Below are 17,607 nucleotides of genomic sequence, written 5' to 3'. Positions count from 1 at the left end.
CTTCCCAGCTTCCCTGTAGACACCTTTAGGTACTGGAAGGCCACAGAGAAGTCTACCTGGAGCCCACTCTTCTCTGGGTCAAACAAGCCCAACTTTCAACCCATCTTCATAGGAGAGGTGCTCCAGCCTTCTGAGCATCCTTGTGGCCCTCACTGCCAAGGAACTGTGGGGCTCCATCCAGACAGCATTCCCCTTCTTTGTAGTCAAACTTTCTGTGCCCACTGCCACACAATCTATATGCACAGCCCTCCTACCCTGTTGTAGGCATTAACTCTTTGCCATCCCGGGGGGCGGGGAGTGCAGGGATGTTGCCGTGTTGGGGGGTGGGGAGTGCAGGCATGATGCTGTGCCAGGGGGTGGGGAGTGTGAGCGTGGTGTCATACCGGGGAGTGGGGAGTATGGGCATGGTGCCGCCTCAGGAGGGCAGGTGGTATAGGTGTAGTCCAATTACGGATTGGTCAAAGATTAGAGAGGTGGTGGAAGACAAAGGCCTGTCTGGGACTCTGGAGGTATTCCCGGTTGTAGCAGGGGATGGGAACCTGGCATGGATTCCCTTTGATCTGAAAGGGGTCGCACGCCTCATAGAAGCGGTAGAGAAGAAGGGGCTGAGATCACCCATAGCTTTAAACGCACTGGAGATTCTAATGGCACATGAACAGTGTGGGTGTACGCATTACAAATTTATAATAAGGGCCAGTGTCTACCAGCTATCTACTGCACATGCAATTCCATTGTGGTGGAAATGGGATGCATGCCCCATTTGGGTAGATCAGTGGCCCCTTCCTCATGAGAAACTCAAAGCACTCAAGCAATTAGTCTGGCAAGAGCTTCAATTAGGCCATATAGAACCTTCTCTTAGCCAATGGAACACCTGGATCTTTGTCATAAGAAAGCACTCCGGTGCCTTCCGCCTGTTGCATGACTTGCACGAGGTCAATGCTCAGCTTGTGCCTTTTGGAGCAGTGCAGCAGGGTGGACTGGTATTATCAGCTGTACCCAAGGGATGGCCGCTAGTGGTCATAGATCTTAAAGACTGCTTTTTCTCCATTCCTCTTGTGTAAGAGGATCAGGAGGTGTCTGCTTTCACAGTGCCAACACCTAACAACCAAGGCCCCGTTGAAAGATTTCAGCGGCGTGTCCTCCCACAAGGAATGGCATGCTCCCCCACGATCTGTCAGTTAGTGGTAGATAAAATATTGGAGACGACCAGGAGAGACTTCCCTCAGTATATAATTTTGCATTATATGGATGACCTTTTGCTCGCGGCCCCTACTGAGTTAGGACTACAGACACTTGAGTCACAGGTAGTAGCCACTTTAACTACCGCTGGATTTACCATTTCAGAGAAAAAATTACAGAGGGGCCCAGGAATTGAGTACTTGGGGTATAAGTTTGGTCCTGAGATGGTCCAGCCAGTGAGTCTTGATATTCAACCACATGTTAAGACGTTATGGGATGTGCAGAAACTGGTAGGAGCCCTCCAGTGTGTTCGGGGCGCTTTGGGGATACCCCCTCGATTGATGAAGCCCTTTTATGATCAGCTAAAGGGATCTGACCCAAAGGAGCCCTGAGAACTGTTCTAATGAAATGGCTGCAGCTTGGCAAGAGATCTTATAGAGCTGCATGGAAAGATTGCTTTTGCGATGGTACCATACCCAAAACCTTGAAGTAGCTGTCTGCAGGTGTGAGGCTGGAGCCACCACTGTGTTAGGTCATTCCCTCAGTGCTAAACCTCAACCACTGTGGTTCGAGATGATGGACGCATTCGAGACTATGGACAGAAAACTTTGATTATTGTTCACCATAATACAGAGGAGATACATCATGTCCTAGGAAGAATGAAAAAGGATGGAGAACATCACTGATGGGAAGTGCTTCTCGAATGGTCCCCGACAGCAAGAGGACTATTATTTGCTCCATCCAATCGTGGTGCTGCTTTTCTTAACACTGTTGTGCCTTATGCTATTATGTTATATATAGTTTATTAAGTTTTAGCAAATAATTAGACATATAATTCAATTAGAATTCTTTAAGTATTTCAATTAGCATATAGAATACTATAAGCTTTGCGAAAGATTATTATCGGGACTTAGCGGTCGTGCTGTAACAGGGCAAAAGTTTATCAAGCATGGGGAGGGGGAGATGCTGTAGGCGTTAACGAGGATTCGGGTTGTGATGTGGCAGGGCCCTCCCCTGTTCTGTCCCCTACCCTGTGATGTGTACTGGGCATGTATTTCAAATTTCTCAAGGGGCGTAGACGAAGTGATTAAAGTATATAAGGTGCTAACTGTGCCACAATAAATGCCATTTTTGCCATCCATCAAAGTGGCGTGAGTGTGGCTGATGGTCCTGGTGTGGGGACGGCACCAGCTTAAGGGCAGGGGGTGGTTGAACCATGGAAGCACATGGCTTCTGCTACCCTGAAACCCTTATTTATTCATTTGTTGCAACTGTGGAGCCCAGGAGTCTCTACCTTGACTTCTGCAAGGCCTTTGATGTGGTCCCGCACCATGTTATTATCTCTAAATTAGAGAGATATGGATTTCAAGGGTGGTCTATTCAGTGGACAAGGATCAGGTCATAAGTGGCTCCATGTCCAGATGGAGGCTGATGGAAAGCAATGTCCCCCAGAGGTCAGTCTTGGAAGCAGTACTCTCTAACACCTTTACCTGTGCCATAGGTGCTGGGATGGAGTGAACCCTCAGCAAGTTTGCTGATGACACCAAGCTGAGCAGTGCAGTTACACTGCAGAAGGAAGGGATGCCATCCAGAGGGACCTTGATAAACTCAGAAAGTGGGCCCTTGTGAACCTGATGAGTTTCTGCAAAGCAAAGTGCGCTTGGCTCAAGGCAGAGCTGCTGGATGCAGGAGCGTCCTGCACCCTCTTTTGTCCCTGACAAAAATAACCCATTCTGTGCCCAGAACAGTCTCTTCCCATGCTGCCAGAGCTTCTCCTTTCCTCACAGCATTCCCCAAACCAGCCCTGTTCAGGTGGGGACGCCTGGTTGACTCTGAACCCTTCAATTTGGGACTTGGTTCCTGATCTGCTGGGCTGCTGTTGGGACTTAGGTTATTTCTGATCCATTTTGGAGGTTGGTTTTCCTTATCAGCCCATTGTGGAGGTCTGCTTGACCCAGTGCCCCACAGCTGGGATCAGTTTGATAACACTTGGTGCCCACAATATGTTGAGTATATGTAAATGCATATATGTCATCTGTCACAAGTATATTTGACACTTTACTAGTAACACATTTGTAGTAACTGATAATTTTACTGTATATTTCACATAATCTAAACCATAGGGGTTGGAAGGGACCTCTAGGGATCCCCCAGTCCAAGTCCCTCTAAAGAGGATCCCCAGAGCAGGTTGCACAGGAAAGCATCCAGGTGGGTTTGAATATCTCTGGGAAAGGAGACTCCACCACCTCTCTGGGCAGCCTGTTATTCCTCACGTTATCCTCATGCCATCCACTTGATCCCCATCGTTTAGTTACTGATCAGCACTGATCAGATCCCCTCTCCCATTTTATTCCCCAGGCTGAACAGCTCCAGAGCTCTCAGCTTCTCCCCATCAGGGGGTGCTCCAGGCCAACACCATCTCTGCAGCCCTCCTCTAGGTTTTTTCCAGCAGTTCCCTGGACACCTTGAACTGCTGAGCCCAGCACTGGGTTCAGTGCTCCAGACGTGGCCTCTCCATGGTGGAGCAGAAGGGAGGATCACCTTCCTTGCCCTGCTGGCCATGCTCTATGCAATGCACCCCAGGGTACCATTGACCTTTTTGGCCACCAGGGCACACTGCTGGCTCAAGGTTAACCTTTGGTCAACTGCTGGTCAACCACTGTTCAACCAACACCCCCAGGTCCTTCTCTGCAGAGCTCCTCTCCTTCAGCTCAGCCCTTAACCTATACTGATGCATGCAGTTATTCCTCCCCTGCTGTAGAACTCTACACTTGCCCTCGCTGAGCATCATCAAGCACCTCTCCACCCAACTCTCAGCCTGTCCAGATCTCACTGAATGACAGCACAGCCATCCCACCCAAGTTAACACTGAGTCAAGATTGCTGTCTCCCTTTGCAAATAGGAGAAAAAAAAGGGGGGGAAATAGATAGGGGAAAATAGGGCAAAATAAGTGATAGCCCTACACGGCCTGCCCAGGAGACGGCATTTCTCTCAGGCACAACCACTCAGCAGTTTCACAGCTCCAGCCACATTTATTGAGGCCCACAGTCATGTCCCGTGCCCTACTCATTCTGCCAACCCCAAGTGATGTCCAGTACTCAACTAAGAGACGTCCCATGGTGTGGGTTGCTATACCCCGGGCTTGCAGCAGGATCTGGTGGATGGGGATAGTCCCCAATGCATTATTGTCACCAGGTTTCCCCAACTCTGCAGAATGCAGGAGCACCCACTGGTGTCACCCAGCAGCCACCTTCTCCTTATGCATCCCTGCATCACCAGCTGTGTTTGGGATATTCTGGGGACATGGTGGCCTCGGGACTCCCTCCAGCACTGCTGCCATGTCATGAGCATCTCTGCCCACAGCCTTCACTCTGGGGATGGAGGTGACCTTGGTCCAGCTGTGGGGATATCACCATGACCTCGTGGATGCTGCTCCTCCCCAACGATGCACAGCAGCTCCTCCAGCTCCTGCTGCAGCCGCAGGCCCAGCAGCTCCTGCAGCAGCTCCCAGCGTCGGCTGCACGGTGCCACCCCCATGCGTTGCAGTGTCCCCTCTGTCAAGCGCAGCAAGGCTCGCCCGGTGATCGCATGCTCAGCTGCCAGAGGTGCCAGGTCCCCATGTCGTGCACCCAGCCATGCACACACCTCAGGCACTGTCCATTGCGCTGGGGACACCTGTATTGAGAGGAGAGGAGTGAGCTGTGGGTGTCCCTTTACCCCCATCCCCATGAGAGTTATAGGGTCAGGGTGGCCCCTCCATGCTGCAATCACCTATCCTGAAACATGACCCTTCTGCCATCCCTGTATCAGCGACTACATTCACACCCCCATACTGTCCCCCACTTACCCACTGTGGTGGCTGCAGCTGCTGCCCTTGGCTCACCTCTTTGTGTAAACATCCCTTTTGCAGCTCCTCGGCACCATCCTGTACCCGGGGCTCCATGGGGGGATCCAGTCAGGTATCAGGGCTCCCTGCAAACAGGGCTGTGAGAACTGCAATGAACACAGACACCCTCACCCAGTGTAAACTACCCGATTCATGTCCCCCGGGCCAAAGCTGGGATGAAATCCTGGTGCTCGGTGTGGAGGAGCAGATCCCGGAGCACCCAGGAAATGGTATCAGCCCCAACTCCACACCCTTTCCACAAACCTGGTGATAAAGAAAAGCACCAGCGTGCTCCAATGCTCTCAGCCCAGCCTGGATCCCTCCTCCATCCCCCTCCCCACCACACTATACACCTCCCCCCCCCCCAAGTGGAGCACAGACCCGCAGCAATGAAACTAGGAGAGCGAAAAGAACCTTTGCCCGGGCACTCCCTCTGCAGGCACACCGCAGAGCTGCCAGGGGCACGGCTGCTCTGTGAGCTCACATCGTGCTTCTCCCCTCCTCCTTTGCCTGGCTCCATCCTCCCCATGCAGCTCAGGGGTTGTTGAGACCCCAACCAGCCCCAAGCACAGGGTTTCCTAGGGCCAGAGGAGCACAGAGCGTGGCACCAACCTTACTTGTGAGCAGGTGAGGGAGCGCTGCAAAGGCTCCTCCATCTCCTGTCGCCATCAGCTGTAGAAAGGGCCCATCTCTGCCTGTATCACGGGGTAAAGCCCTCAGGTACCCGCATAGATCAGTGTGGGAAGCACACAGCAGCCTCACCCCAACACTGGGGAGAGGCAGCGGGCACCAGACCAGGATGAGCCATAGGGATGAGTCACGTCCCAAAGGCTGCAGCCCTGCCCCACCGAGCTTGTAGGAACCTGTCACTGCCTGCAACAGCCCCCATAGGGTTTGTGCTGGGATGGTTGGAGTGCTCGCTCCCCCCATTGCAAAGTAGGATTGCACAGAGTTATGCAATTTGCAGCTGCTGGAAGAAAAATGCCCCCATGCAACCAGGTGGGTGCAGAGCTTCTAGCACTTGTGTGCTGCCACAGCTGTGGGAACACACTCCTACGTGCATGGGAACACCAGGGATTGCAGAGCTGCCCTACCACCATCAGCATGGAGGCACGGAATGGCCAGCATAGATCAGCTCCTGCTCTTCATTTATCTTCTCCCCCATCTGCAGACTCCAAAGAGTCACCTGTACAGAATTTCATGGCTTGGACTTGCCCCATTACCTAAACAGGGGGCAGAGGAATGGATTTTCAGTCTCAGTGAGGTCCAATTGCAGCTCAAAACACAGCACCTGCCCATAGGGTGCCTTGGTGTGGCGCCACCGTACTTTCCCTCTGCTGCTGCTGTGCACACTGGGCCAAGAAACACACCAGGTTTAAATGCAAAACCAAAGAGCTCCTCCCCAGGTCTTCAGTTCCACCCAGCAGCATTGCACAACATTTACAGCCAGGAACAAACAGTCACCACCCATCTCTTATCTCAGCCCATGGGAGACTTGCAGGATTGGTTTCATCCATACATGGGACCCAAGGGATTGTTTTGGATCAATCCGTATTGCTTGGCGAGTAACCCAAGCCATCCCCCCTTTATAACACAAAACAACCCCCTCCATCACCCCACGCACAGAAACTCTTCATGCAAACAGAACAGGAAGAGCAATCTACAGTGTGGTTTATTGAGGCCAACATCGGTGACACTCACTTCTCAGAAGCAATTTGCACATCCCGACGCTGTTCAGACACTGCAGTAAAACCTTCGCCTTCGAACCAGGTCAGTCACTTGAGTTTAAAGCCGCTTCTGAGAAGGGCAGCACATTCTCAGCTCAGCCTGCTGACATTCAGCACTTCACGCATCTCATCTCCATCCTCTTTGTACATCGCCTTGGAATCATTCTTTTCCTCTGGGAATAAAGAAGAAACCTCAAACCAAGTCTCAATTACTGAAGAATTACAGTTGAGATGAGCATGGCTACAAGGAAACTGGAGACACCAAGAGCTGTATTAACTTTTATTCTCCTAGAAGTGGAATATTTCTTTACAGTGAGCTCGTTAGCTGACAATTACCAGCAAGAACAGCTAAAAGATCTATATACAAAGGCCACCAAAAGGCCCTTCCCAAGAAGGACCGTATGTATGTTTTCATTAGTGCATTGAAATGGCATTGCCAGGCACAGGATATGTGAATACTTCCTTTGGCAGTCCCTCATGCCACTACTGAGGGTAGAGCTCTACCAACATCGCGTGCCCCTAGAAATGGAGAGAGAAAAGGAGATGTCAGATGAATCACTGATGGTAACAGGACAGCTGTCCTCATGTAACCACAACCCTTGTACTGAGGGTACAGCAAAGGACAGTGGACAAAGGACAAAGGGGGGCACCATTACCTGTCCCCCTGCGGCGCAGGCAGCGATCAGCCCATACTGCCCTCCCTCCTTCTTCAGCCTGTGGGCAGCAGTAATGGCCAGGCGACAGCCAGTGGCACCGAATGGATGTCCCAGGGAGAGGGAACCACCCCAGGTGTTGAACTTCTCCAAGGGAGGGGCTCCGACCTATAAGAACACACACACAGTGACACATGTAGAGACAGCCTGCCCTCACCACAACAAGGCAGCACGTGGGCTTGGTAAGTGTTTCTTAGCGTGCACAAGTGACAGCACATAACTATGACAAAAGGTTTTACTGCTTCACTGAACCCTATGCTGTTTGAAGGCATCCGAAAGGACTGACCTCATCCACTGCCTTAATTGCCAACAGTCACTACAGTGTGTCTAGGTTTCCACCTCCTGCTGTCGTGGTGAATGCCACCACTCCCACAGAAGCTGTTCAGATTGGGATTTGCTAACCTAGAGCTCAAGAAACATGACGCAAAGGCTCTGGGCAGACCTCATTGTGGCCTTCCAATACTTGAAGGGACCACACAAACAGGAGGGAGAATGGATGTTTACATGATTTGATACTGATAGGACAAGGGGGAATGGTTTTAAATTGAGACAGGGGAGGTTTAGGTTGGATCTTAGGAGGAAGTTTTTCACCCAGAGGGTGGTGACGCACTGGAACAGGTTGCCCAAGGAGGTTGTGGATGCCCCATCCCTGCAGGCATTCAAGGCCAGGCTGGATGTGGCTCTGGGCAGCCTGGGCTGCTGGTTGGTGACCCTGCACATAGCAGGGGGTTGAACCAGATGGTCATTATGGTCCTTTTCAGCCCAGACCATGCTATGATTCTATGACTTCTCCCCATGGAGCACGACAGAAGCAGTAGCCACAACATGAAATCCAACCATCTTGAGTAGAAATTGAAGTTAGAAACATCCTGGCTCAGTCCTTACCTTTGACTTCCTGCCCATGTAGTTCTGTGCAAACCAGTCTGAATCCATAGCTTTCATGTTAGCCAGTATCTGCCCCTGAAAGGGAAAGGACAAGATGTTAAGGAAAGCCTGCAGACAGTGCTAATAAACCTGAGATACTCTGAGATCACCCACAGCCACAAAACATTTTAGTTAGAGGCAGCTTTGGTGTTCCAGCATCACTTACAGCAAAAGCTTCGTGGAATTCAAACACATCGATATCAGCCATGGTCAGACCAGCCTTCTCTAACACTTTGGGAGTAGCATACGTTGGACTGATGAAGAAGAAGTAAGAAACAGGAGTCATATATGTTTCTTCCCATGATTATTCCAAGCCAAGTAACATTCCTTCTCCCTAGGATGCACAGTACAGCCTTTGTGCTGCTGTGCCTCTATATGAACTGTTAGGAGATGCTCTTCATCAGCGCCACCTACCCCAATAGCAGCTGGTCCTTCGGATCCTGGGACACGTAGACAAAATCCCTGCACAAAACAAATGCTCTTAGTAACAGAAAGAGAAGAAAGAAGCAAAAGAGGGTTTCAGACCCCAAAAGCAGCAGTCCCTTTCTTTTACCTTAGGTAGGCCTTGGGTTTGTATCCTAGTGCCAAAGCCTTCTCTTCAGACATGAGCAGCATCGCTGAGGCACCGTCCGTCTACAAGAGGCAGACAAACCCATAAGGTTGCTGTGCCAAGAGCAAGCACACACCACACAGAATGAGCCTGACAGACCTCTTGAGGAGTACCCAAATGCAACCAGAGCTTCCAGGCTCTGCCATAGCACTCTAAGATCTCTAGAGCTGGTTTTGCTATTGAATCCCAGCCTAAATGAATCCTATGAAGTCTCAGGAACTGGGAGTCAGATACACCCCACCTAATTTAATGAACTAATTTGGACTTTAGCGTGGATGATGGTTGGATTTGATGATTCAGGGTTTAGTTCTTGACTACCACTTTACCCTGCTGCTTCACACACATCTCACCAGGAAGGATGAATTGGCAGCTGTAACAGTTCCATAGGGCTTGACAAAAGCTGGCTTCAGTTTGCTCATCTGCTCCAGGGAGGATGGACGGATCCCATTGTCTTTAGTGACTGTATCCTTGCCTGTGGATGGATTTTAAGTAAGAAATATATAAGCATTGTATAGGAACTTGGATAGGAACAGGCTCCTCCATCTTCTCCATCTCCTGTCCCCATCAGCTGTAGAAAGGGCCCATCTCTGCCTGCATCACGGGGTAAAGCCCTCAGGTACCTACATAGATCAGTGTGGGAAGCACACAGCAGCCTCACCCAACACTGGAGAGAGGCAGCGGGCACCAGACCAGGATGAGCCACAGGAATGAGCTGGAAGTAGATGAACTCTGAGGTCCCTTCCAACCTAAACCATTCTCTAATTCTATGCTGTGAAACCAGGTGTTCAAGTTTCAGGCCTTCCTAACCAAACCCTGATTCATCAGACCAGTATTTTATTAAGCTATTTGTTATTATCTTGGGATATAATGTTTGGTTCTGATTTTCCTTGCTTTATCATCATGTTAGAAGGGATACAAAATAGGTACTACAAAATTTAGATAAGTAGGGATGCATTTCTGTGTTGAGATATGTATGTTTAAACACATGTCGGTATGGTTCTAAGTCAGTAGGTTTCCACAGAGCAACAGAGGGCATATCATAGAATGGCCTGGGTTGAAAGGGACCACAATTATCACCTGGTTTCAACCCCCCTGCTGCGTGCAGGGATGTCAACCACCAAAGAGTTAAAACACAAAACCTATACTGAATGTGAAGAATCAAACCTCAGCACTTCATCTCCTCCTCTAAATGAAGTATTTCTTTACCAAACTATCGCATGCTAGCAGTACGTGCTCTTTCACCTGGCACTTTGAAGGGCACCACATCAAGGAGCAAGCCTTCATCCTGGGCTTTCTTGGCGAGTGTGTGCGAACGGAGGGCATACTCATCTTGCTCCACACGGGAGATCGCAAAGGCAGCAGCCAAGCGGTCAGCAGAGTGCCCCATAGTCTCACTGGTGGAGAACTCTGCCACAGCTGGTAGCTACAAAGCAAGACACAAAGTCAGCACACAGCACAGCCACCCCTACAGTGGTTACAGGCAATTTATGAAACACATACAAACAAGGACTCCCCTTTTTGGGATGTTTCAACTTCATATCTAACGCTCCCATAAGCAAAGTCAGAGATGTGGGGTGAGTTCAGCTCAGCTTTTACTCTTCCAAAAGCACACAAGAAATCCCTGCATGGATTTAAGTCCACAGTTACACTGTGCTTCCCTGCAATCCAACCAAAGGTGGCCAGCAGCAGGGATACAAATAGTTTTCTTATGACAGATTCAGAGGTGGTGGAAGGAACTGCTTCTCCTTCTTGTCCCTGTCATGCCTTAATTCACCTCATACAAAGGGCTACTAGAGTGGCTCCTGCCGTTAACCAGAAGGCTACTAATTCCCATTAGGGAAGCTGAACACATCCAGCAGGATATGGATGGCAACAGCAAGCACAAGGCATAATTAAGATGCATTATCAAAATGATAAGCATATTAATATGCCAAGGGTTTCCTTTTCTGTGCACGTCACTTGTCTTATTTAAGAAATAAAACGGTTGTAAAGCATCAGAGGAGTTTTCATAATCTTTGTACTGATGGAATAAAGCTTCCATTTCATAGCCTCTGGGCACACAGCTTGGCTACGACCTGCAGAAAGAGGAGGAGGTCCAAAACACTGAAATAAGCTGGGTTATTTCAGCAACACATTGTCCAACGCATAAGGAGACAAGGTAAAAACAAAGCAGAGTCACGAGTGCTATAAGCTGCGCTAGTCAACTTAGTTTTAACTCAAATCACAGTACAGAGAGCTGATAAGGGAAAGGCAATCACCTTAGCCCTTATTATTTATGCTCTCTGCTGAAGCCTAAAACATATCTGAGCCACCTTGTGTTATAACTCCCTGTAAAATAGTTCAGCTTTAGTATCTACGTGCCTGAAAACGTTACCTCAGGAGCAAAGTAGTCAGGGCGGATTTTGGAAATCAGGGCAAGCTTTTGGCCTATGGTCTTGGCTCGGTTCAGGGTGAGCATAGTCTTCCTCATCTTTCTGCTGTGACGAATGGGAACATCTGACATCAGCTCCACACCTCCTGCTACAATGACATCGCATTGCCCAGCTGCAATCATACCTATGCCTGTAGGACGAGAGGTTCCCATGTGAGCTACAGAAGTAATGCTTAGCCATCGGCGACTACCAAACTACATTGTATTTCCTTCTCCAGCCATGTTATACATCATGTGCTTAATGAGATGATGAACAAACACACTTTGCTTCCAATTCTCTGTTCCACACAGCAGCTGGTAGATGAGTGCCCCCAATAAACCAAGATACTAACTCAATCTTTGTCTCCCATTCTACCCAGGCTGAAAGGTAGTAACTTCCTCATCAAGATTCTGCCTTTTCCTCCCATGGATGCTGAACAGACACTATGACTGAATATAAACAGTGCTGAGCTGCTGGCAGGCCTACTGCACATACTCAGTTTGTGTTGCATTTTGTTGGCTCAGAATCTTTCCTTCCACTCCAGAATTCCTTCAGATCCTTCGTTATAGACACTAAACACCACAAGCCAGACGAGGGATGGAGGAGTTGCTAAGCTCAGTCTCAAACCACAGCTTGTTCCTCCAGCCAACATACCTGTGGTCATAGCCTGGTTTGAAGAAATGCAAGCCATGGTGACTGTATGGGCAGGAGTTTTGTCAGAGAAGCCAGCTCCCAAAGCAGCCTATGAACAGCAAGTAATGACTGTTAAAACATTTTGCTCAACAGGGTCAGAGCTGCCTTCTGCCCAGTAACACACCTTTGCAGACTAAGCTGAAAACAAGTACACCGAGTTTCTACTCAGCCAATTACTGCAGCAGCACTTTCCCCCACCTTCCCTGGGAACAGGAGAAGGCGGCTGCCCACCCCTCAGGGCTCTCAAGCCATGTAAAGGAGCTTTCGAATACACAGCATCGTCCTTTATAGACACTATTTGCAAACACGGCACATGAAAAGAATTATTGAGAACCCTCAGTACAAGGCACTGAGTTGCTTTAAACAGAACAGAAAACATTTCCTGCAGTTCAGAAAGCTTTCTGTCTCGTCTGACCCAACCTCCTAGCACAGAATTACTCACACCATGACCTTCCCTAGTTGAGACGTGGCCAACTAGTTTAAAGTTCAGCAGTTGCTCCAAGTTAAAATTAAACCACGGTCCCATCTGACTGGCAGGTGACCAAAGCAAGTATTTGCATATACAAGGATAAAACTGCTGGTGGAACACAGAGCCTCACAATCTCATCAGTGTTTCCAGTACGTGTTATGTAATGGCTTAGCCTGGTTGCAGAGAATAACTGAAAATCACATGCCACCTCCATAATGTTCCTTCAGTGGACCAATTTCTCTCTGTCTAATATGCAAGCGGCATTTTTTGCTTGCCAGAAAAACAAAAGAGCAACTAAGCTGCTCCGTTTCAATTCATTTAAATACTAAAACAAATACAAAGCAATGTATCACAGCACGCTCTGCTCCTCTCAAGTACTTCTGACAAGCCAGCAATTGAATCCAATTGGTCATTTCAGTGAAGAATCGAGCAGAGGCTTCACAGCATCAGAATGCATTTGATCTATGGCAGATTCCCATGCAGTTATTGGATAAGACAACACTGCACAAATAGCCTATACTGCAAACACACTGTACCAGAACATTCTGTAAGGGGTTTATCTTTTTCTTACTAGCTGCTGAAATCTAACTTATAGGAGATAAGCTGTACATCACCCACCTCTCTGGCAACATTGCTTGTTTTCACTTCCTGGATAACTGTGCCATATACAATGTAATCAACAACATCCTTTGGGACACTGGTCCTGTTCAGTAAGCCCCTAAGGAGAAGACAGAAACAAGTAGAATTTGCAGCATGTGAGTAATGACTTTGCCTCTGCCATCAGGCTCCTACCTTCCACTAGCTTGTCTGAAGGACAAGGCAACAGTGGAGCTACACCTACTGCACCAACTCATATGAAATCTTGCTTGTATGTGTACTTAATGACAAGTGCAATTGACTGCAAAAAAATCATAGCAATAGCACTACTATAAATAGCCATAGAATGTGTTGGAAAGGACCACAATGATCATCCAGTTCCAACCCCCTGCTGTGTGCAGGGTCACCAACCAGCAGCCCAGGCTGCCCAGAGCCACATCCAGCCTGGCCTTGAATGCCTGCAGGGATGGGGCATCCACAGCCTCCTTGGGCAACCTGTTCCAGTGCGTCACCACCTCTGGGTGAAAAGCTTCCTCCTAAGATCCAACCTAAACCTCCCATCTCAGTTTAAAACCCTTCTCCCTTGTCCTATCAGTATCCACCCTCATAAACATAAGTTAAATGGTGACATAACTTCATGAAAGCAGTTCCCATTTCACTCCAGAAGTGGTTGTTATATTCCCCAATTTGACTCTTCCAACATCAAATTAATGGAAGAATGCCTTAGAGATAACAAAGCCATTTACCTTTGGCATAGGAACATGTAAAGCTCCCATAAAGAGACATAGAAAACAAGCAGTCTGTTTCCACAGTTCATTAAGAAAACACTGCATAACTTGTCCAAACATCATGGCAAATATACCAACACAGGAAACCCCATTGTAGGCAGTGGTTAAGAATAGTGGGATTCATAGTTTAATGCACTACAAGGACCAAATAAAAAGGAAATTCAGTTTACTTACTGCAGTGCTGCTCGGGCTAAGTCATGGGGCATAAGATCTGCATAGCTGGAAGCCAAAAAAGAAAGGCAAAGATTTAAGTGACAGAAAGCCATAGAAAATGACTTCACCCAAACACCATAAGCAGACATCAGCTGCACGATATAGCACTAGAGGCATTAAAGAAATAACTACATGAACAAGCAAGCCCATTCTTTCCCCACAGAAAGATTCCACCACCAACCACGTGAGCATGTGTTTCCTCATGCTATACTTACGAGGTGCCAGACTGCAAGAACGGAATACGGACGCCCTCCACCACAACAATATTCTTCACACCACTTTTGGCTAAGGTCTTCTTGCTCTTAGGCTGAACAGCTGAAAGGGAAGCATACTTAACTATTAACAAGCAAGCTTAGAGCTGTTAGAACTAGGAGAAAACTAGGGAAGATGTTCTCTTTTGGTGCGTAAGTCAATAGCGTTGCAGGGAGAACACCCATGTTGTTATCTTGTCTCTGGTTAATCAGGTGATGTATAAAAACAGTTTAACAACTCACTATTTCCCCTATTAACACAGAGATTTGTAGTGCTGAGGCAACAGCACTGCTGAGAATAATACATGCAGCTCCTAGTCTCCATGAACACTGGCGAGAGCAGGAGCAGATGCAACTTAAAATGGTGCACAGCTTACAGTAATGAAGTAGGACAAATTGAAAGCCCTGTAGCCAGAGTTAAACCTCACACAGTGTTAGATCTCACAGTCTCTCTCTAAGAAACAGCTGACAACGATCCACCTTGCAAAGTAACTACTTATATCTGTGCTCTCACTGCACAGTAAAGGTGAGATAGCTCATGATAAATCAATATACAGTCCAATAAACAACTTGCACAAAGCAGAGCAGGAGAAAAGATGTATATGGTTGCTGCAGGTAACTTGTTACTTTAAGGTATCCAATTATTTCAGGATCAAGATAAAGCAGTGTCACAATACAGCACCATTCAACAAGCCACCACAGCTCTTTTGGAGTGAGAATGATCAGAGTTAAGAAGAATTCCCTAACCTACTCAGACGTGCAAATCATAATGAGCATATACAGCAGCATGGGGTAACTCCATTTGCAAACCATGAAAGGACAAAACCAGATTAAATCTGGCTATATAGCATGCTGAGTAAACACGCAGGTATGCAACTCCAGCATGTTCATGTGTTGTTTGTTCTACAAGGCTCTCTGTGCAAAACCAAGGGGGTAATGGAAGTTACCACTTAGGTTCTCTTCCCAAATCCAGGCAGCTCAAAGCATTAGTCACTTGAGCAAGCACACAATCAATATTAGAGCCCTACAGTACCCAACTGCTCTGTGAGAACCACAGCTAATAATCCCTGTGTGCTCTCAACAGCTCTGCTGGGACCTGAGTCTCACTGGACTTCAGAGCTAACTCCATAATCTCCTCCTAGTCGAGGACAATTCCCTCTTCTCCAGGGAAAAAGGCCTGGTTATATCCAGTTTGTAACTTCCTAGCTTAGCTTCTCAGCCTAGAAAATCAGGTGAGGATGTGCTGTGAGCTCTAGGATGGGTACAGCATTTGGGGTTGAGAGGCATTAAGGTGTTTGTAGCCTTCCACCAAGGTGTTTTGCTTGGAGTTTTATTTCTTTGCAATTTTAGATGGGCACCTGTGATTTACAGCTGTCTGCACTGCATATCTGAGATCTGTGCTTCAAAAAGGGTAGCACAGCCTTCTAGCACAGATCCAATGGGATCTCTGGTACTTTCACTTTACCTGGAGCTTGTAACTGTGAAGAGCAGCTGAGAGATCGAGCAACTGGAAAACAAAAGAAGGAGGAAAAGGATCAGCCAAATCTTAAGTGCCAAAAACATTTCTGGTTTCTGAACGTAACAGAATCACAGAATGACCCGGGTTGGAAGGGACCTCAAGGATCGTGTAGTTCCAACCCCCCTGCCTGGCAGGGCCACCAAACATACACATTTACTAGATCAGGTTGCCCAGGGCCCCGTCCAACCTGGTCTTGAACACCTCCAAGGACGGGGCATCCACAACCTCCCTGAGCAGCCTGTTCCAGGGCCCAACCACTCTCCTAGTAAAGAACTTCCCCCTAACATCCAACCTAAACACAGGTAACAACCTGACACGTCAAGGTTCTGATAAATGTTTATGATTATGATAAACATACTTACAGACCCTGATGGCCCATGCTGAAGAAGCAGGGAGGTTTCGGACGGTATGGCTCAGCATAGAAGTCATTTTGATATCTAGAAGTGGAAAAAGACTGTTAATAATCCACTCTGCCCTATCTGGATTAATTTCAAGGGAAACAACCTGATCGCTTCACACAAGAGCCAAAGAAAGGGAAGAAACAGAAGCTGATCCAAGAGCAGCAGAGATTACTTTCTGTTACAGCATCTAACAGATGAAGTGACTGGCTTGTGACTGCGGCCTGTTAATACCCCTGTAAATTAACACTTATCTCCCAGAGGACCCAGCTCTGATCTGCCAGCAGCTGGCAGTTTTAGCTTCCCCCCTCACTAACTATCCCACCACTTCCCCCTTGAAATACCATCCCGGAGCCCAGCCAACATCACCACCAGCGTGATCCTCCTGACGCACTCACCTTGGCACCATTTCACACCACGGCCTTTAACTTTAACCCCAATAACCCTCATTGGGCATCCCCACAATAAGCAGAATATCCCACACAGCACTTCACTTTAAAGGTCCATTCCAATTTAAAAGGTTCTATGACTCTCTCTGGCTATAGCAGCATCCTACAAGCCAATGTCAAGCTCCTCACACAGATAAAGACCCCATAAACCAAACCCCATAAACTAAACCTCCTCCCTTCTCTATCACCCCTCTCTGCCTCCCCCCCTCCTCCCTTGTACCTCTGCCCATATCCCAGAGCAGTTCTCACATACCCAACCCAACGCAAGCACAGCATTCATGGATTTCATTGCCTCAAACGCATAAAAACCTAATTTTATTCTTTTTTTTTCCCTTTTTTCCCTCTCAGGAACCCTCAGGGACCCCAATAAAACACCTCAATGCCCATAGAGACCCAGAACCCGCTTTGCTTGCATAGCAGCCCCTACACCCCCATATATACACACATATAACACCACACACATCACTCCCACACCCCTCCTAGGCCTCACCCCCAAATAACCCCCCCAAAATGCCCATAAAAGCCAACTAACCCCAATCCCCCACACATTCCACGCTGTTTAACCCACACAAGCCCCTATTTCCCCACATAAACCATTATTTCCCCCATTAAATCGCAATTTTCCCTCATAAACCCAACAATCTCCCACCTCCTCCTGTGCACCCCCGTCCTCTCAGCGCCGCCGCCTGCCCTCATGAAGGCCCCCATCCCCGCCTCCAGGGCTGCCTCACCCACACCCCCTTTCATCCTCCTCCTCCTCTAGACTGATATCACCTTTAC

At 48.2% G+C, this 17,607-nt stretch overlaps 2 protein-coding genes across 29 annotated transcripts; both read right to left on the bottom strand.

Moving 5' to 3' along the window:
- Positions 1–4,191: 4,191 nt before the first annotated feature.
- LOC107312381 (sterile alpha motif domain-containing protein 12-like) lies at positions 4,192–6,905 on the bottom strand. Of its 24 annotated transcripts, none has more exons than XM_085544150.1 (5): positions 6,767–6,898; positions 6,252–6,288; positions 5,678–5,760; positions 5,063–5,172; positions 4,192–4,854 (listed from the first exon to the last, which is right to left on the bottom strand). In XM_085544150.1, exons 2-5 carry the CDS (start codon positions 6,283–6,285, stop codon positions 4,737–4,739), a joined length of 345 nt encoding a protein of 114 aa, XP_085400276.1. In that variant the 5' UTR covers positions 6,286–6,288; positions 6,767–6,898; the 3' UTR covers positions 4,192–4,736. The 24 variants fall into 24 exon arrangements, with proteins under 24 accessions (XP_085400276.1, XP_085400275.1, XP_085400277.1 ...); XM_085544149.1 differs by having other exon boundaries at positions 6,160–6,288; positions 6,767–6,878; XM_085544151.1 differs by lacking the exon at positions 5,678–5,760 and having other exon boundaries at positions 6,160–6,288; positions 6,767–6,878.
- On the bottom strand, positions 6,723–17,523 carry HADHB (hydroxyacyl-CoA dehydrogenase trifunctional multienzyme complex subunit beta). Of its 5 annotated transcripts, none has more exons than XM_015859745.3 (16): positions 16,777–17,523; positions 16,343–16,417; positions 15,927–15,968; positions 14,426–14,525; positions 14,172–14,216; positions 13,231–13,330; positions 12,105–12,192; positions 11,414–11,601; positions 10,282–10,462; positions 9,390–9,511; positions 8,983–9,062; positions 8,844–8,891; positions 8,596–8,683; positions 8,391–8,465; positions 7,449–7,613; positions 6,723–7,311 (listed from the first exon to the last, which is right to left on the bottom strand). In XM_015859745.3, the coding sequence occupies exons 1-16, from the start codon at positions 16,826–16,828 to the stop codon at positions 7,276–7,278; spliced, it is 1,485 nt and encodes a 494-aa protein (XP_015715231.1). In that variant the 5' UTR covers positions 16,829–17,523; the 3' UTR covers positions 6,723–7,275. The 5 variants fall into 5 exon arrangements, with proteins under 5 accessions (XP_015715231.1, XP_015715232.1, XP_085400250.1 ...); XM_015859746.3 differs by having other exon boundaries at positions 17,477–17,523; XM_085544124.1 differs by having other exon boundaries at positions 17,491–17,523.
- Between the last annotated feature and the right edge of the window lie 84 nt (positions 17,524–17,607).

This window comes from Coturnix japonica, chromosome 3 (genome assembly GCF_054131305.1).
Source record: "Coturnix japonica strain WE chromosome 3, WE-NBRP24, whole genome shotgun sequence".
Classification (NCBI taxonomy): Eukaryota; Metazoa; Chordata; class Aves; order Galliformes; family Phasianidae; genus Coturnix; species Coturnix japonica.
This window is presented reverse-complemented; position numbering and strand designations above follow the sequence as displayed.